Below are 21,118 nucleotides of genomic sequence, written 5' to 3'. Positions count from 1 at the left end.
TACTAGATGTTAGTTTTCTTTCTCCTAGCAAAAGTAAATGGCATCTCCAAATTCACAGATCCTAAGTTCATGAAATTTAGAACCAGGATTGTAACTGTTCAGATCATTATGTCTAGAATAATCAGGTATACTCTGAAATGGAAGAACCAAAATAAGAGTTTCTTTTAAAGGGGGTTGAATGGTGACTACAAAACTACCTGTGATGGTAAATTACCTATATATTAGGTTCTCTTAACCCCTCTAAGTTCTTTGGAGTAAGAGTTATTCACTGTTTTCCTGATGAGGAAAATAAGGACCACAGACTATAGTCTAATCAGATTCTGTGTAGGCGTTTGAAGTAGATCTTTTTTCACATCAAAGCCTATGTGCTTTCCACAAGAACAGTAGCTTGAAAGAGAAACTGCAGCTGGAAGCAACGGTGGAGGTAATAAGCAGCTGCAGAGGTAAAAGAGATGAGAGTTAGTGATGAAGAAACACGGTAAATTGTCTTTGCCAGTTCTGCACATAGGGCTCAGCGGTTAGGAATAAAAGCTTTGGACTCAGACCTGAGTTTGAATCTTTAGTTTACCACTTGTCAGCTCTGAGATTTTGGTCAAAGTTGCTTAACATCTCTGAGTCACTATTTCCTCAGCTGTAAAATAGGTAGAATAATATCTAATATCTACCTGTTAAGGTTGTTTTGAGGACAGAAATGGCATAATGCAATTAAAGCTTCCACAGTGCTTGGCACAGAGTAAGTATTAAAAATTGTGGTTTATAGTACAAAAACAATATTATTGTTTAATATTTGTATTTAAATATATTTAAAATATTGTGTACATAGTATTACACACAAAAGGAGGGAACACAGCCAGTAATCCCAAGCCTTAAATCTGCTCACACAAAATTAAAGGGTTTTCCCTTCTACTTTCATTAAGAAACATTTCTTCTCCCTTTAAATAAAAAATTTTTATCACAAATGGCAAAAATAATTCTTACTGTTTTAATGTTTGCCTTGACAAGGGTCACTTACTACTCTTAAACCGTGATGCTGAACTTTTATCTCCTTAGTGATGGTTTTCAGTCTGTATGACACTAAGCTCAAAGAACAGTACTTCATAAACTTCAGTTCAGTTCAGTCTCTCAGTCGTGTCCGACTCTTTGAGACCTTATGAATCGCAGCATGCCAGGCCTGCCTGTCCATCACCAACTCCCGGAGTTCACTCAAACTCATGTCCATCGAGTCGGTGATGCCATCCAGCCATCTCATCCTGTGTCGTCCCCTTCTCCTCCTGCCCCCAATCCCTCCCAGCATCAGGGTCTTTTCCAATGAGTCAACTCTTTGCATGAGGTGGCCAAAGTACTGGAGTCTCAGCTTCAGCATCAGTCCTTCCAATGAACACCCAGAACTGATCTCCTTTAGGATGGACTGGTTGGATCTCCTTGCAGTCCAAGGGACTCTCACAAGTCTTCTCCAACACCACAGTTCAAAAAGCATCAATTCTTCGGTGCTCAGCTTTCTTCACAGTCCAACTCTCACATCCATACATGACCACTGAAAAAACCATAGCCTTGACTAGACGAACCTTTGTTGCAAAGTAATATCTCTGTTTTTCAATATACTATCTAGGTCGGTCATAACTTTCCTTCCAAGGAGTAAAGGTCTTTTAATTTCATGGCTGCAGTCACCATCTGCAGTGATTTTGGAACCCCCCAAAATAAATAAAGTCTGACACTGTTTCCACTGTTTCCCCATCTATTTGCCATGAAGTGATGGGACCAGATGTCATGATTTTCGTTTTCTGAATGTTGAGCTTTAAACCAACTTTTTCACTCTCCTCTTTCACTTCCATCAAGAGGCTTTTTAGTTCCTCTTCACTTTCTGCCATAAGGATGGTGTCATCTGCACATCTGAAGTTATTGATATTTCTCCCGGCAATGTTGATTCCAGCCCAGCGTTTCTCATGATGTACTCTGCATAGAAATTAAATAAGCAGGGTGACAATATACAGCCTTAACATACTCCTTTTCCTTTTTGGAACCAGTCTGTTGTTCCATGTCCAGTTCTAACTGTTGCTTCCTGACCTGCATATAGGTTTCTCAAGAGGCTTAAACTTAGTGCATATCAAACTCGGTTATTTTCCAATTTCACATGCTTGGATTCCTTAATCAGAAGATTTCTGTTTACAGAAAGGTTGTGAGATTAATAAAAATAATTGGTGCATACCTTTTATCCTGGTAGCTCAGACAGTAAAGAACCTGCCTGCAATGCAGGAGACCTGAGTTCGATCCCTGGGTCAGAAAGGTCACCTGGAGAAGGAATGGCAACCAACTCCAGTATTCTTGCCTGGAGAATTCCATGAACAGAGGAGCATGGCGGGCTACAGACCATGTGGTCACAAAGAGTCAGACAGGACTGCCAGACTAACACTTTTCACCTTTTACTCAGATTCACAAATTTTAAACATTTTGCAACATGCTTTAACATTCTCTCTGTGTGGAGATTGACATTCCTGTTTTTCTGAACCATTTGAGACTAGGTTGTATATGTTATGCCTTAACAATTCAGTATTTTTCCTAAGAACAAGAATATATTAAAAATTCATTTGGGTTTTTCTTTAACATCTAACATTACAAGCTTTTTGGCCAACCCAATATTCTGGCAAAGCCACTACACAGTTATCAAATTCATTAAAGTTAACATTGATGTAAGTATTTTTACCCAATCTTAGGCTGTATATCTAGTTTTTTAGTTATTCCAATAATGTCCTTTATAGCACTTTTTTCCCGTATATGATCCAGTCCACACATTGAATTTAGATGTCATGTTTTTCAGTCTCCTTTAGTCTGGAATTATTCCTTTCTTCAGCTTCATGGCATTGGCAATTTTGAAAGAAAGAAAAAAAAAGATTGTAGACTCGGGTTTCTCTGATATTCCTCATGATTAGATAAAGGTTATACATTTTTGGCCAAAATACTGTATAATTGTTATGTCCTTCTCAGGGTCCAGAGGCACATATGTTCAGAGGCAATATGTCTGTTTGTCTCTTATTGATAAAAGTTAAGTTTGAACACTTGGTTAAATACTATCTGATTTCTTAATTTCTTTTTGTAATTAATGAGTAATTTGTAGGGGCAGATACTTTGAGACTCTGTAAACTTTCCATTCTTTATCAAACTCCAGATTCAGCACTCATTGATAATTCTTGCCTGAATTATTTTTTCTATGATTATAGTAAAATGATAATTTTTCTAACTCCTTGTTATTCAGAATTTTACTATAAGGAAGAGCTTTCCTCTCTTCTTTATGTGTTTATTGATCATCAATGCAGACTCACTCATGGATTCTTCTTTATGTGATAATTGGAGTATCATTCTATAAGTTTTATTACTAAAGTGAAAGTCGTTCAGTAGTTTCAGACTCTTTGCGATCCCATGGACTATGCAGTCCATGGAATTCTACAGGCCAAAATACTGGAGTGGGTAGCCACTTCTCCAAGGGATCTTCCCAACCCAGGGATTGAACCCAAGTCTCAGGTCTCCCATATTGTAGGCGGATTCTTTACCAGCTGAGCCACAAGGGAAGTCCAAGAATACTGGAGTGGGTAGCCTGTCCCTTCTCCAGCAGATCTTCCTGACCCAGGAATTGAACCAGGGTCTCCTGCACTGCATGCAGATTCTTTACCAACTGAGCTATCAGGGAGCTATTTATTATTGTTTATTATATAGAGAGCTATGTATTACCAAAAGGCTCATCATTTTCGCTCTGTAAAAATATGATTTTGTCTAAACAAATGAGCTAACATTTTAAAATTATCTGTGAAGTGAACTCTGTATGTAATATTTAATACACCAGCCCTTTGAACTGTGTGTATTACTATTATATTATATGTACATTATCACCTTTAATATGACAGAACCAGAGCTTAGACTGCATGTGTGTGTTAGTCGCTCAGTCATGTCCGACTCTTTGCGACCCCATGGAATTTCCTTCTGGAGTGGATTGAAGTGGAGTGGGTTACCATTTCCTTCTCCAGGGGATCTTCCCAACCCAGGGATCAAACCCAAGTCTCCTGCATTGTGGGCAGGCTCTTTACTGTCTGAGCCATAGGGGAAGTAAATTCCCCAGAGTCCTGTAAGTGCTGACCAGTGGAGTCAGGACTTGAACTCAAGTGTCTGTTCAGCATCAGAGTCCTCAATACCATGCTCCCTCTGTGACTTGCTTCACAACTTCTGCAATGGATCTCATGTCTTTTTTAGTTTAATCACTTTTCTGACAGTTCCATCCACATGCCACACACCTGTTACCCTAAGGAAGACTGTGAGTAGGATGGAGCACTGTGGACACCCTTTCCTTTCTCCAAAGGAGAAATTTATGATATTGATCCTTCTCAAGTGATTTATCATGCTGCGTTCTTCCCCAGAATCCAGAACTGCTTTAAAGGGAAAAAGACATCCCACAATGGTAATTTGCAATATTATTTAGCAGTAGAAGGATAGAAAATGCAGTTTTCTTTGTCTGAATCATGTGTATATGTGCCTCAAACCTCCACCCTCCCCATTAACTTTTTTTTTTTTTAATCCTAAGAACCATCTGCTGGCTTTCCCTCTTTTCTACCTGCTGGATGCTTTCTGAGTTCCTTTATCCAGTGCTCTATTTAAATGATCCCATTTAAGTCCAGAGCCTAGGGAAATCACCCTGATTCTGCGTTCCCTAGCAACATCCCTGAGAAGAATAACAGCTGCCTAACCATATGCCACCATAAAGAGGTAGGGAAGTACATACAAATTGACATTAGATGCCTTAAATCTTGAGACTTCAGACATCATAGTCATCATATTTGATTATTTACCTTTGGTAGTACAAGTGCAAAAGAGAAGAATAAATATAATTATCTAAAATGACAACAGATATACTGTGATGAGCTTAGCAGTCAGTTCAATTTCTAGATATGTTCTTGCTAAGATCAGCAGAGAAATGGCTATGATAAAATTTTTTAAATGTTTATGAGTCATGTCAAAATTAAGCTGTACTTATGTTGTAATATGATAGCATATTTAAACCTTAAGGAAACTTAAAGTTCCTTCCAAATTTTTTGTTGATATTCTGTGCTTTTTTCATTGTTAATTTATTGTCTGTGGTTTTGCTTCTTCAGAATGTCTTATAATTGAAATCACACACACGATGTAGCCTTTTCAGATCAGCTGCTCTTACTTAGTAATATATATTTAAGTTTCTTCTGTGTCTTCTCATACCTCATTTCTTTCTAGCACTAAACATTCCTTTGTCTGGATATATCACAGTAAATTTATCCATTCACCTATTCAAGGACAATTTGGTTGCTTACAAGTTTCGGTAATTATGACTAAAGCTACAGGTCCACGTGCAGGTTTTTGTATGGACATGAGTTCTCCACTTATTTGGGTAGATACCAAGGAGCATGAATGCTGAAGCATATGGTAAAAGCATGTTTATTTTTGTAAGAAACTGTCAAACTGTCTTCCAAAGTGACTGTATTGTTTTGAGTTTCCACATCTTTCCAATATTTGGTGTTATCAGTTTGGTATCTCAATCATTCTAATAGAAAATAAGAATTTAATTATTATAGCTTAAGTACTACTTTAGGAACTGCTACCATAATGGTAATATGTGTTATAAAGAGGAAAAGTTACTACCTTTTGTGGTTTCTTTGAAAAAACAAATTTTCCTACATTTAAAAATTATTAATATGTTCCTTCTCTCTATACCTCCCCCTTCCCCCCCCACCCCCCACCTCACCCAATCTCTTTATAGCTTAAGCTTTTGGATTTCCAAGGACGAAGAGTGAAAAATTATCCTGGACTGTTTTTCCTGTTTTAATCAACAAGTAGTCATTATCCAAAAAATAACCAACAATTCAGTAAATATACATGCTTTTTTAAATATTGAAAAAATAGCCTTTGATATTCTTTCAAATTCCATTCAGTTTTCAAATTTATTTGAAATATTTCAATTTTCAAAAATTATTCCTGATAATTTTCAGAATTTCTGGTCACCAATAGTCTGGCGGAGGGGTTGCTTTTTTTATTTTGATTACTACTCTTTATTGTAAACAGCCAATTAAAACAAAGCCATATTTTAAGGTTAGGTCATGCAATGAAATTTAATGATTTTGAACAAAAACCGGTTTCTTCCTCCAAATTTTTAAAACTCATACACATTAGTAGAAAAATTGGGTTTTTAAAACAGGAATATTTTATTTGTAAAAGAGATCTTGGAAATAATTTATGTTAGTTAAAAACACTTCCTGGTTTCATTTTTCTCAATGAATTTATTTGCCCTGGGAAAGTTACTTATTTGCAAAACCAAATGAAATGGAAATGCTAGACCAGTAGCCTTCTAAATATTTGCATATAAGGAAGTCTGGTATTTGTAACAGATAAAGGTAGAACTGCTCTGGTGGGAGGTGGAGTGGAGGCAAGAGAGACTGGACCACCCCTCCCTTTCTCCTGCCTTTTCCCAGGGACCTCTGAGGAGTCCATAGGACCATATGGAGAAGAACTGGAAAATTGATTTCAAGATTTGTATTTAAAGCAGCAACAGAACCAAATAGTCATCACTGAGCTCTTTATCGTGGAGTTCTAGGTGTCTAATTTATAAGATTTCTGAATTAGACTTCAGGGCCTATGTTACATTTTATTACAGCCTACAACTTAAGAGCAGACTGGCAAGAATTAAACGAAAAGCCTGTTTCACAGCTGTTATGCATCTGGGAATTTGGTTAAAAGGGGCTAGCTTAGCTTAGCCTGGGTTGTGATAAAAAGCAGTGTGTAGGGACCTTTTAAATGAAGTCCTGTGCTCTGATCAGAGTTGTATTTAATACTGGCCCATAAGTCCACATAATTATAATTTTGTAAGAGTCTTTAGGACGTCAGTAACTTTTAAATCTTACCTTGTGAAAAATGATTATGTCACCTGTGGATTTTAAAAGCAGTTAGCAAACTGAGATAAAGGTGATAATCAAACCAAATAGTTCTCCAAATCCAAGTTTCATACTTACAATGTTCTGACTGTTCTTTGTAATTTGCTATTCTATTTAATATGTTTTTAATGTTAAAACATGTTAATTCTGATAAATGAATGCTTCATGTAGACCTGTAGTACTGCAGGGAAAGGTGGATTACTTTCTTAATAGAGCCTTACTCCATTCTGGCTTTTCTCCCAGGCTTGCAGATGGGTCAGGGGCTGTGGAGAGTGGCCAGAAACCAGCAGCTACAGCAGGAAGGCTACGGTGAGCAAGGCTACCTCAGCAGAGAGCAGAGCAGGAGGGTGGCTGCCAGCAACATGTCTCACACCAGTCATCGCAAACACGTCCAGGGGGGCATCGACATATATCATCTTCTGAAGACAAGAAAGTCTAAAGAACAGGAAGGATTCATTAATTTGGAAATGCTGCCTCCCGAACTAAGCTTTACCATCTTGTCCTACCTGAATGCCACTGACCTCTGCTTAGCTTCCTGCGTTTGGCAGGACCTGGCCAATGATGAACTTCTCTGGCAAGGGTAAGTTCAACTTACCATATTTGACCCAGATATCACCAAGTATAACCTTGCCTAAATGCTTTTTTTTTTTTTGGAGGGTGGAGTGCTGCTTTTTTCCATTTTAATATTCCCATCAAACTTAATTTATGGTCCTATATTTAAACTTTGTAAAAAAAAGTTTATTTCTATGCTTATTAGAACAGGATTTAAATCTGGATTGTTCATTTCTAAGAAAAATGCTTCCTTTATGCCTATATCTCTGACTCTTGGATTTTTTTTTCCTTGATAAATTAAAGACTGGATTAGTTTTTGTATTTTAATTTAGGGGAGGTTCTGTTGCTTTTACATAGCTTAGTAATAAAAGTCAAAAGCTATGGGACTAGAGTAAAGAGGCTGCTAAAATGATAATTTTCTAAACAAGTTACTAAACTCCCTGTTACAGAATCATCTCATTTGGCTGGGAAAAAAAAATGCAATGATATAAATTAACTATGAAGAAGATATTCCCATGTAAAAGTGAATATTCTACCCACTTTCCTCAGAAATTTTGATGTTATAGGCTGAGACAGTAACTTTCTTGTTTTCCTGCAAGCTCGCTCTCTCTCTGTGCGTGTGCGTGTAAAAGAGAGAGAAAAGAAGGAAATTTGGAAGTTTGAGTCAAAAATTAATAATACCAGAAAGTGAAACTATGGTATCCATCCAGAATTTTTTCGGAATTGTAACAAGATGAAAGGTTAGCTTTCAAATAATAACCAGTAGCTAATGCCTCTGAACAAAATTGGAAACAAGTGTCCCAATGTGTATTAATAGAAACAGTGTGTTTTGAGGTATTTTAAGTATTACAGATTTTGTAAAAAGTCATGTTTAGCTCTGATAGTAAAGAACCAGTGTTTTAAAGCAATATCCTAACATATACTAATCTTAGTGTTGCAGCTTTTCATTGAAGTATTAAAGTTACAGCATTACAGTTTCTCCCTCTGCCCAGCAGTTCCCCCACCCCCCACTCAATTATATTTCACAATGGAGCACATAGTTGTTTAATTCTGTTTAGACTCTTGGTTAGTACTGCAAGCTCGAGAGTAAGTTCCTTTGATTCAGATCCTGCCTCTACACAAATTAGCTGTGTGACCATGGGCAGCTTTTTTATGGTGTCTGTGTTTCTTTATCTGTAGTGCCAAATCATAGGATGGTTGTAAAGATTAAGCAAATTAATACTATTAAAATGCTTTAAATAGTGCCTGGCATCTGTTAAGCACTTGGTAAATGTTAGCTGTTATCATTGTCATCATTTATGTTTAACTTCAGTGGGACTCGAATATTACCAATCTTTGTAATTCACATTTATTAAGTGTTGTCAGAATTGCTAAATTGAAGGCGTTTGTCTGTTTTACTCTAGTAAATAAATAAAGCAAGCATAAAATTAAGCAGTTTATACTTCAGAGCTGTAAAATCCAATTTTATATCATTTCATATCACTATTTTATCATGTACATACATCTTTAACTTAGAAGATTCAATCTGGTCATGTTTTCTCATCTGATTTTTATCATACTTACAGGCTGTGTAAATCCACTTGGGGTCACTGTTCCATTTACAACAAGAACCCACCTCTAGGATTTTCTTTCAGAAAATTGTACATGCAGCTGGATGAAGGCAGTCTCACCTTTAATGCCAACCCAGATGAGGTAAGTGAAGAATTTGAACATTTGTAACTGTTGAACTTAATTGCTCCAACATAATAAATTTGCAAGTAAAATTATAAGTCTCTTAACATGACTTTTGAATCACTGTGAAGCCCAGTGTTTGGAGTTATTGCTATATGACTTAGTCATTTCTTTCTTCCTTACTATGTCAAGTACTAATCTTGCAATCTGTTCACTTTGTATGGCAGCTTCCATGATGCGCATGCAGCCATCACCTACATTTGGTTGAGATACCACTACATTATCAGTTGAGAGCACAAAATATATTCATCAGACTTTACCTGCAGCATTTTCTTCATTTCCTTACTTCCACTTAGTTATGATTATCAGAGGATACAAAGGATATTTTTCTAGTTCGTGACACATCAAAATGTCTTTAAATAATGCCTTTAAAAATCTTAATCCCATGATAACATAGAAACAACTTATAGATTGTTATAAAATTGCATAATTTTGCATTAATTATCTGATTCTTTTTTTTCTTAAGACAGTAAGCAAACACAAATAAAGAAGAGGGAGAGTGGGAGAATCAAAAAGCACTGCTTGAAATGAATTAATTATTTAATCCTTTCTTAACATATGAGTGATCAAAATGTGAAGATAGTTCTGTCACTGGCTCCCCTTCTCACCTATTCTTATTTCAATATATTCTGGAAAGGTTCAGATTTTTAGAAATGTTTCTTATTCTTATAAATCTAATAGAAATTACATAACACTCAGAACTATGACTTTTGGGTGGATCATTTAAGTCTTAGCCCCACAAATACAGTAAAGTATATATGTTATAAAGCAAATACGTTATAAAGAACAGATATGTTATATTTGTTCTCTTCTTTCACCACTTTTATTTTCAATGAATAGAAGACATACTTTTAATGAAAGTAGAATGATTTATTAGAAGTTAAAGTTCAAAGTATACATTTAAAACCAGTATAATATTGATGTTGCCAGTTTAAACAGGTCATATGACTAGTGTTACAATAAGAAATATTTTGCATTAGTATCTTGAGTTAATTGAATGATGATTACTAGAAAATTGAGGCAGAGGGGTATGGTGTTTTACTCTAGATACGTGGGAATCAGGAAAGGCAGCTAGCTATTACAGGCCTGTCTTATTAGGACTAATTTATCAAGTCATACTGGCTCCAGTCATGAATTATGCCAATATTGAGCAAAACTGTCATCCCCAATTCATATCAGTTGCGAATATTACATTATAAGGAAAGTGTAACTCGGTAAGTACTGAGTTGTACCTTTGCAAAGTCAGAAAAGTTGGATATAACTGCTCATATTGATTATGGTAAGTAGTCATTCCCTGCTAAAAGAGTACCATTTTTAAAATAAATTATAAAGCATCCTTTTTATGCAAAAATGAAAATATAGATAGGCCCTTATATACTAGAATATTATATGGGTAGTTTTAAATATCTGAATTGGAAAAGTTAGATGTCAAAATATGTTTCCATCTTTGCAGCTACATATATCAGACTATAGAGTTCTTTTGTACCTCCTCTAGAATATTTGCGGGGGCGGGGGGAGGGGGGCAGAGAAAAGAGGTAAGATTAAAGTCCTCTTTATCTGACAATAAACTATAAAAGTCAAATGTTTGCCTAAAGAGGGGATTCAAGTTACTAATTAAAAATAAGATTTTTAGATCTTCAGATTTTTACTTATCCATCCTACCTCCCATTGTTATTGAGAGTTGGCTGTATTTTCTTTCTTTTACTCCCTGGCCTGATTCAAAGATATCCTGGAGCATTCCAGAAGTATTGAATTCACTGTTCTGAAAGGGGCACTTACTGTTGTCAGGCAGCGTGGAACTAAACCATTCAAAGTGACTTTGGTTCCAGAATTCTGCTTCTGTGCTTTTATGAACATCACCCAGGCTCTCAGCAAGCAGCTGTGGCCTAATAACAAAATAGAATTCTCTCTTTACCAGAGTACCCTTAGGACATAAGTAGGCATGGAAGGACACTGAAGTACACTTGTAGGTGCAGGGAAATGAAGAGAAGTATTTTAATTAATATTCCACACTTGCTTTCATTGACTGATAAATAATCAATGTCAGTTTGGTTGCTTAACCAACCAAAATATAATCAAAAGATCATCCTAGTAGATGTTTTTATACAGAACTCACCTACATGAGTCATATTTCATCCAGGTCTTAGAATGACTCTTGCCATGATTTTTTAGTGCTAGCAATCAGAAAGTACCTATGGAGGTTGATTATTTTTCCCCCTCACTGGAGCACTGTCATCAGATGTGTTATTTGGGTTTATTTAAGCCTGAGAAGTAAACTAATTACGTTTGATGTTATGTTTAAATGTAAGCGGTGTTTATTTTAAGTACCTGAGATAAGATGTATATAATTGTTCAATATTGTAATAAATCTACTTTTCCATAATTTCTAGTTCTGTACTTAACATTTTGATAGCAAGCATCATTAAAATATTATAAAAATAAGAATACTTACAGCCACAGGGAGCAAGATTCTCCAAAGGACATCGTTCATGTCACGGATATGGGTAACCAAACTCCACAGCAGCTGCTGGCAGTGGCTCATGGGGTGGGGGAGAACTTCTGCACAGTCTGTGGTACGATTGTCTAGCACGCTGCTGTTATATGCATGATGTTGTGATCTCAGCTGTTTGAAAGTCTTGATCTTGTGCATGAGCTTGTGTACCTTGTGGCAGGTGACCACATTCTAGTAAAGGAATGTGCTAAAAACCATCTGTTTACATTAGGCCATATTTCCCCTGCATGTACAAGTTATGTGTGTGATTTTATTCCCCAGCATTATTATAATAAAGTAATTTTACGTATCAACCAGTAACTTATTCCATTGAGTAATAAATGTTTTCTTGACAGTTATTTGTAAATTTAAAGGATGAAATTGGTAGTGAACATGGTTTAACTTTATAGGCTTATTTTTGTTTCTATATATGTTTATAAATTTTTAAAATAATACCCTCAGTAAAGTGAAGTCGCTCAGTTGTGTCCAACTCTTTGCGACCCCATGGACTGTAGCCCACCAGGCTTCTCTGTCCATGGAATTTTCCAGGCAAGAGTACTGGAGTGGATTGCCATTTCCTTCTCCAGGGGACCTTCCTGACCCAGGGATCAAACCCGGGTCTCCTGCGTTGCTGCTGCTGCTAAGTCGCGTCAGTCGTGTCCGACTCTGTGCGACCCCGTAGATGGCAGCCCAACAGTTGCAGGCAGACGCTTTACCGTCTGAGCCATCAGGGAAGCACCAGTATCCTCACTGGGGTCAGGTAAAGAAGATTTTTTAAACACTGTATAAACACATTTTTCCTGTGTTCATGTAGAAAGAGCCACATGCATACAATTGTGTGTATTTTATAAGACAGATCTGGGATAAAATCTATTATGAGAAACATTTTAAATTTTACCTAAGCATATATTTAGATGTAAATGTGTAAAGCAAATTATTTTCAAGGGATCATCTTTTTGTTGTTGGACCAGCTAAAATACAAACAGGAAATTTGGAGGAGTTCTCCATTATAGAAAAGGACTTGGGTGTTTGTATTCAATTTTTACATTGTCTCATATATAAAATCTTACTTTTTTGGTCCAATATTCAGCACCAAAATGTTCACTGCCATGACTTCATACCATAGAAGCAATGATGAACAGTAACTATTTTCCTGGAGGTAGAAAACTCTGATATCATCAGAAAGTGCACATTTCCCAAATGTATTTTTTGGAATAATTATTCCATAAGATAATGGACATAGTCAAAAGATTTCCCAAGTCTAATAAATTTGATCATGATAAGTTACAGTTAGTTGGCTTATTTAAAGAATAACTTTTCAAAGCCTTTATAATATATTGATTCCCATTGTGAATATCTAAGAAGAAAGTGTTGTGAGTGAGTTTATTTGTCATAGTCTCTTTTTGGCGAGGTGGGGTGGAGGGCTATAAAGTAACATTCTGGGGAACACATTCTGAGGTATGCTAGGGTAGATTATCTGTAGTCTTACTCTGTGTGAATGTGTTTCTAAATGAATTAAATAAAGCTGGATTAAATAGTGGAAATACCCTTATTCACTGACAGCTATATGATGTTTATTTTACCTATAATCTCCTTTCCTATTTAAAAGTCTATGGATCTATAATTTTTTGTTCTCTTTCCTTTGGTCTGATAGCATTAATTACAAAAAAAAAAATAATAAAACAGAGTTGAGTCTAGACAACCAAGAGCTTTATTCATGTTCTATATTTTGATTGTAGTCAAACATGTTAAGTTTGGAAAATAAGGGTAGGACATCAAACCTGATAGCAATATTGTATTCAAATAACAACCTGTAGACACTGATTAAGTATTTGTATCACTAACTTGGAACAGATCATTCATCAACATATCCTTGGTGTCTCATTCTCTACACTAACTCTATTAAATCTCCTGCACCAGGGGTATTCCCAGGGAAGATTGACAGGCCACAAAAGATGCTTTTTAGTTTGGCAAATGTACCGCTTTGGGGGGTTTTATCCCAGCTCTGCAGGCCTTGAAGTTTGACTTTATCTTTCCACTGAAGTTAGATCAGTCTCTCAGGAATAAACTTAAGCCATATAGTAGAACCTGAGCCAGTTTGACAGTCAGATGGGTGTACTTTAAACAGTGCCTCATAGCACAGAGAGAGAATGCTTAAGCTCTTAGCTAATGTCACAAACTAAAATATGTCTAGGAATGATTGGGTCCTCACTCCCCTTCACTGTCCTGCTCTACTCAGTACCACATTTTATAATGTACCTGTAGTACCCACTTTCCCTGTATGGTTCATCTAGGTGTTTTTGGCTTGAAAGAACAAAGAACCTAATAATGGTTTAAGCCGGATAAATTTATTTGCTTCAGAAGACACCCAGAATGGGTATCCCAAAGTTGTTTCAGTGATACAGTGGGAGCTCAATGTGTTGACTGGTTACCACTACTCAAGGCATCACATTCTCATATGAAAGTACCCTCAGCACAAAGATCAGCGGCAAACTCCTCATATTCCTTATGCTGATTAAGGAGAAAAAATTCTTTTCTGGAGCCTTCAGTATGCTTCTGCTCATTTCTTATGACCCAAACTGAATCACATGAACGCCTCTAGACCAGTGGAGAACAGAAGAGAAAGGGTTATGCTATTGGCTTAGACTTAACATGACTTAGCAACTGTGGCTGACATGCTAGAAGCAGTGAAAGAGCAAAACGGCCTTTGAGCAGGCTTCCAAGAGTCTGCAGCACTGTTTTCACTAGTGAGCCACTCGAAAAATGTGTGATTCTACTTCTCTTGTTCCTGGGGCTCTGCTGGTTTAGAGACATTAATAGTCAAGGCAAGAGTATTGACACCAGAGGCACAACAATGCAGATTGCTGGCAGAGACCACCCTCTCGCTGTTTTAGGTCCTCCTGCCACTGAACAAATAGACCTAAAGGGAGGAAGAAAAGGTACAAGCGTAGGTAATTATTCTGCGGTTGAAGTGACTATACTTAATTACCAGAAGGCAGTAGTTACTGCTACACAGTGTGGAAAAACAAAAGAATATAAGCGGAACTCAGGAGATGTCTAGAGTTCCTTCCAGTTCCACTGTATTCTATTGTGAAAGTTATTTTTTTAAAAATCCCTGTAGTCCTATATGGGTAGGATTTAAATCCCATCACTTAGATACCTCACTAGATAAAGACCCTCAACAGCCGAGAGCCCAGCTCCATTCCTCAGGAGTTGAGTATAGATTATCCCAAGCTAATCATGTTGCTTTCATTCCCTTTGGCTTCCATGACATCCATGTAGTCCAGTGCCAATCTATGAGACTGGAAGAAAGAATACTGTGTGCTGTATGTGCACGTATGTACTTCTGGGCATGGGTGTGTAGCAATGTAGTGATAGAAATACCTCTGACCTCCTTGCAGCCATGTAAGTTGTTAACACACCCAGACAGACACACTGGAAAGAAAGAATTGGGTCTGTGTTCCGTGTGTGAGCCTAAAAATCCTAGAGCCTTAGTAATTTGGGACTTCTTATACAAGGCAATAAATCACTGGACATTTTTTTAATTGAGGTTCCTGCTCTTTGTAGTTAAAACATACTAATGCTACATAATCATTATCACCCAAACTCATAGGAGTTTGACATGTAATTCTGAACCAAGTTTTTCATAAAAATAGACATTGCTGGTTCTCATTAGCAAATTAATTTTATCTCCAGTTTGCTGATGAGAATTTATTTAGAGCAAAAAGAACTTGTTGACAATGAGAGGAATCCCTTACCAAATATACCTTCTCTATAAAATATGTATACTCAAAAGACCTAAAATTCTCTCATTCATTAGCAAAATCCCTTTACCTTGATCATTGTTAGAGTCAAAGTACAAAAAAACTCTGCCTCTCAGACACTGAATATTAATTAACCTCTGTCTGGATAACTTAATAACCTTCTACCTGGTACAGCTAGTCAAGTCATACTAAACTTATTCACACATAACTAAACATTTAGTCATACTAAACATTAAAACTCTCTTAAGGTCAACATGATGTATATGTCAGTATGTGCATATGTATGTATGTTTCTGTTTCAATCTGATCTATTATGTGTTGGTTTTGTCTGGTGTCTACTAGATCAACTTTATTTTACACTTCGCCCTGACCATACTGTATCTTTGACCATCCTCCCATACCCTCCCCTGTCTCCAGGTCATTCCCTCACGTGGTTTAGAATCAGTCTGTAGAAGGACACTTATAGACTTGGCATAAACCTTTCAGAAGCTTCAGAGAAAATTAGTTTTCCAGGACCCTTTCTAGTCTGTATCTAATTGAAAAAGATTCAGGACTAGAGTATTCCACAGTTTATTCATCACCCAAACCACCTGATGGGCTTTGCTTTTGTTTTCCTCTGTATGTTATAGGAAACACTAATTTGCTACTGGAGTAAAAGCATACTGAAATTAATGCACAGTGTACTGAGAACTAAGAACTAGAGGAAAGAATAAAATTAGTATATTTTAATTATAATATTTTTGACACCACAGCACTAATACTTCATATTTTAAAATAGGAAATGCTAAAAATGAGGGAGATTTTTTCTTTGTATGAATTTTGTTACCAATTTAGATAAATGTTCCTAGAAACTTTGCAGTATTGTATTTATATTTTAAATACATTTCCAAGAAAATTCTGTTTGCCTTTTATTTCCTTATTATACCCTATCCGACCACCTTGACACCTCTCCAGTGTTCTTTATCTGATGTAACCAGTTTCACTGAAACTTGACATCGCTTTCTAGATTTAAGTTCTCAGCTTTACCATCAGAAGTAGTTGTCTCCCCTGAATGTCTTTCCTGAATTTGAAATTGTTGCTACCAATGTCACAGTAGATGTCACTCAAATATGACTGCTTTATCAGAAATTGAAAAGATAGTATTTCCTCAATTATTGGATGTCATCAGTTGCACACCATCTATCAATTTAATTGCAGCTTTGAAATATGGAAGTATTAAAGAAACACTATGCATTTTCAACCAGCTAGTTGTGGTGTACATTTAGCCATAAGATTATGTAACATTTTTCCCTTTCATAAGATTTTTAAAGATACCTTCTATATAATAAAAGTCTTAAGATCTTTCTGAACCACTTATTAGCAGTTAAATATATCATTAGAATGACATGTCACTTTTTATTTTTGGAATAGTGATTTCAACCTTTATGAGTTTATAATTTGAGGTGTTTATGGTGCACCTATCTAATTCATAGGTTTTAGATACTTTTTTTTTCTTTTTTATGTTACGATTGTCTTCCCCCCCCCCCCCCCCCGTTTGAATTATATAATCCTTACAAGTTTACAGCTTCTCTTGAAAGTCATCTGGAAGCTTTATACAGAAAGAGTTGAGCATTCATTCAACAAATATTTATTAAGTATCTCTCCACTTCCTAGGCATATGACTTTGGCCTTGTGCAAATTATTTACACCTTCTATGCTTCAATTTCCCCAACTCCAAAATGGAGATAATAATAGTATGTATATCATGGTGGTGTCATGAAGATTTAATGAAATAGTATGTGTTAAATGCTTAGTGCTCACCAAACTGTAGCTTTATTTTATACTAGAAGCACAACTGCGCACACCATAGTATCAGCAGCAGACACTGCTCTAGGTTAGGGGTTCTTTGTCTCCTGGAACTTTTGGATTGTAGTAGATAAATATTTGACACCTGAGCAATGGTCCTTCATCAAGTATGTACCAGAAACACCAGCATCTTCTAGCTTTAGATAGTGATAAACTTTGCCTTTTATTTTGTTTTCTGACATGTGATGAGCAGTTTTTGCATATTTTAATAATAGTTAATGTTATTAACCAGTAACTTTTTGGTTCAGTGGTAGTGCTTAGTTTAATCTTTTAAAAGACATTTTAAGCAATAAATCGAGGTACATACAACATTATGCTCAAATTTAAACATGTTTGGACTGAAATAGTGGTAGGATGAACAGAGACTTCAATTACATGAAAAAGTATGCACATGTGATGACAGCAAAACTACCATTTAAACCCCAGCTTCTCTATTAATAAGATTTGGGTTTTTGAAAAATCTTTTTTTTTGTTATTTTAACGTCCTTTTAAAAGTATTCTCAGTCAGGAAAACATTTAAAAGGTCTTGTTTATTTGAAAATTGCTTCAGAGCTGTTAAAATATATTTATAAATGTATATTCCAGATAATATAAAATTGTAAGTTTTATTTATCAAAGTCTGTCATTTAAATAGCTACATATGTATGTGTGTATGTGTATTTCTATAATTGCACATATTGCAAGTAAAATGTTTGTGTGTGATTTTTATAAAGCAGGAATTCTAGACATAATATTAGTGCTTAAATGTGTCACTTTGTCATTAGTTTGAAGTGTTAGTACCCATACCTTAACCTAATAGAGATTTATCTCCATATTTTGATTAATGCTATTTTTTTCTAATTTACAGACAGATTAGAGATAGTACTTTTTCTAGAAGCTTACATAGCCTACCAGCAATTTTGTCAATATAATTACAATAATGATTGCTGTATTTAACTTTTAGTAGTAATTTGTCTCCTCTTATGGCAGAAAGTGAAGAAGAACTAAAGAGCCTCTAGATGAAAATAAAAGAGGAGAGTGAAAAAGTTGGCTTAAAGCTCAACATTCAAAAAACTAAGATCATGACATCTGGTCCCATTACTTCATGGGAAATAGATGGGGAAACAGTGGAAAACAGTGACAGACTTTATTTTTGGGGGCTCCAAAATCACTGCGGATGGTGACTGCAGCCATGAAATTAAAAGACAGTCCTTGGAAGAAAAGTTATGACCAACCTAGACAGCATATTAAAAAGCAGAGACATGACTTTGCCAACAAAAGCCTGGCTAGTCAAGGCTATGGTTTTTCGAGTAGTCATGTATGGATGTGAGAGTTGGACTATAAAGAAAGCTGAGCGCCAAAGAATTGATGCTTTTGAATTGTGGTGTTGGAGAAGACTCTTGAGAGTCCCTTGGACAGCTAGGGGATCCAGCCAGTCCACCCTAAAGGAAATCAGTCCTGAATATTCATTGGAAGGACTGATGTTGAAGCTGAAACTCTAATACTTTGGCCATCTGATGTGAAGAACTGACTCATTTGAAAAGACCCTGATGCTGGGAAAGATTAAAGGCAGGAGGAGACGGGGACAACAGAGGATGAGATGGTTGGATGGCATCACCGACTCAATGGACATCAGTTTGAGTAAACTCCGGGAGTTGGTGATGGACAGGGAGGCCTGGCATGCTGCAGTCCATGGGGTCACAAAGAATTGGACATGACTGAGCAACTGAACTAAAGTGAACTGAGTAGTTTATCACTTTGGAAGTAACGTCATTTGCATGCAGTGGTCTGTCCCAGTGATGGGTGTGACTCCTGGTGACTCTTAGAACTCACAGATACAGCTTGCTTTCTGTTTGAGGCTGTTAGAATAAATGAATAGGAACTTTGTAGTGTTATTTGAGGGAGAAGGCAATGGCACCCCACTCCAGTACTCTTGCCCGGAAAATCCCATGGATGGAGGAGCCTGGTATGTTGCAGTCCGTGGGGTCACTAAGAGTCAGACACAACTGAGCGACTTCACTTTCACTTTCCACTTTCATGCACTGGAGAAGGAAATGGCAACCCACTCCAGTGTTCTTGCCTGGAGAATCCCATGGATGGAGAAGCCTGGTAGGCTGCAGTCCATGGGGTCGCACAGAGTCGGACACGACTGAAGCGACTTAGCAGCAGCAGCAGTGTTATTTGAAACCTTAAACAATGAAGTTCATGTTATTTTTGTCTGATGGCATTGCTTTCTCTCCTATGAAAAAGAAACAGAAAGATCTGTCCTCCACCTCGCCTCCATTTTTCCTGGACTCCATTAGAGATGATTTTCCATTTTTCTTTTTATTTTCTTTGAACTATCCCTGCTTTTTTTGAGTTTCGTGTTGACATTTTCTAATAGCTACAAATAATTTAGGGTGTAAGTGTGACTGTTCTTAGCAGTTCCTCAGCATTGTGTACTTTCATGTACCAAAAGCCGTCCATAAATTGTTTTTGGAGACTGAAATCCTTGCCAACTCAAACAGGTCCATGAGTAAGCTGACTTCAGTCCATATTCCATACTCATGACTTTTCATCATCCTCCAGACAGAATATGGGGTTCTGACCAATTCCAGTTAGAGAACTTTAAAAATTTGGTCAGAGCTTTTCCTTTAGTCTTTTCAGTCTATTGATTAGATTAACCATCATTAAATTACCATGAATAAAATTGCCATGAGTAAAAGTGTGACATTTCTGAAGTTACATGCTGAAGGACAGTTTTATACACCAGAGAGTGGCATAGCTAAACGTAGTGGGTAGAATGAAATGAAATGACAGCATAAAAACAAGGATACCTAGTTTTAAAACTTGCCCTTTAAGTAAAATAATCTTTACTTTAGCTAAAAAACAAAGTGTTGATATTTTAATTTGCAGAGTATTATATCCCTAGAAGAATTTCTAGATGTGTTTTTTCCGTTAACTATAGTGCCCATGTTCTCTAAATAAATAGGAAGAACGAGAAATTCTGGGCTGGCTAATATTAATAGATTTTACATTTTTATTAGCAATTATGATAGCACTAGAAAAAGGAGAAATAGTATCAGAGCTGTCATCTTAGCCACTGCTGCTGCTATTTTCAAATAAGACAGTGGGAATACTCTGACCGGGCGAAGGACTTCCCCTTTGAAAAAATAATTAAAATTTTAAAATTAAAGCTTTTACAATATAATATCTTATTTTTATGTTTTTTTAGTATGAAAATGTTACATTTCAATTGCTCATTTCCCTGTGGTTAAAATGTACACTTGACTATTAATAGATCAGTTCCATATTGAAACAAAAATTAGAAATCTAGATTGAAGTATTTCATTTTATAAATATTTATTGTTAAAATTTAAGGATCGTTATTCTAAAAGTTTTCAAATGTCCTTTTAAAAAGGAAATTAAATGCAGTGTCCAGCTTGCTTTCTGTTGTGTAATGCTCAGAGGACAGATTTATTACCTGAAAAGTAGTAGCTGTAATACTTGGTTTTTACATTTTATACAACAGCAAGTTTAAACAAAACTAGTTAAAGCAAATTTTTTCACTAAATTTCTTTCCTAAGTTGTTCTTTAGGAAAACACATTAAAGATACTCCCTAGTATGTCAGTTTTGTTTTATTAGTAATTTTTTCTGTTGATACCAACTGTTACACAAAGTTTCTGCCAAGTGTCTGGGCCAATTGCCAGTACTTTCAGTACTAGTATTCAGCACTTAAAAAAAAAATATTAAGACTTTATCATTTAAAGCAGTTTTAGGTTCACAGCAAAAGTCAATATTTTACATGCCTTGTTTCCTAGAATTCACTTTGTCC

The 21,118-nt window shown here is 36.2% G+C and overlaps 1 protein-coding gene across 1 annotated transcript in view; it reads left to right on the top strand.

The window, feature by feature from the left end:
• Positions 1-21,118, top strand: part of FBXO8 (F-box protein 8) — a 39,478-nt gene that overhangs the window by 8,970 nt on the left and 9,390 nt on the right. The window contains exons 2-3 of the mRNA XM_027548969.1: positions 7,185-7,521; positions 9,059-9,185. Coding sequence (XP_027404770.1) covers positions 7,193-7,521; positions 9,059-9,185 — 456 coding nt within the window. The 5' untranslated portion in view covers positions 7,185-7,192. The remainder of the gene's footprint in view (positions 1-7,184; positions 7,522-9,058; positions 9,186-21,118) is intronic.

Source organism: Bos indicus x Bos taurus, chromosome 8, assembly GCF_003369695.1.
Source record: "Bos indicus x Bos taurus breed Angus x Brahman F1 hybrid chromosome 8, Bos_hybrid_MaternalHap_v2.0, whole genome shotgun sequence".
In the NCBI taxonomy this organism is placed as follows: domain Eukaryota; kingdom Metazoa; phylum Chordata; class Mammalia; order Artiodactyla; family Bovidae; genus Bos; species Bos indicus x Bos taurus.
This window is presented reverse-complemented; position numbering and strand designations above follow the sequence as displayed.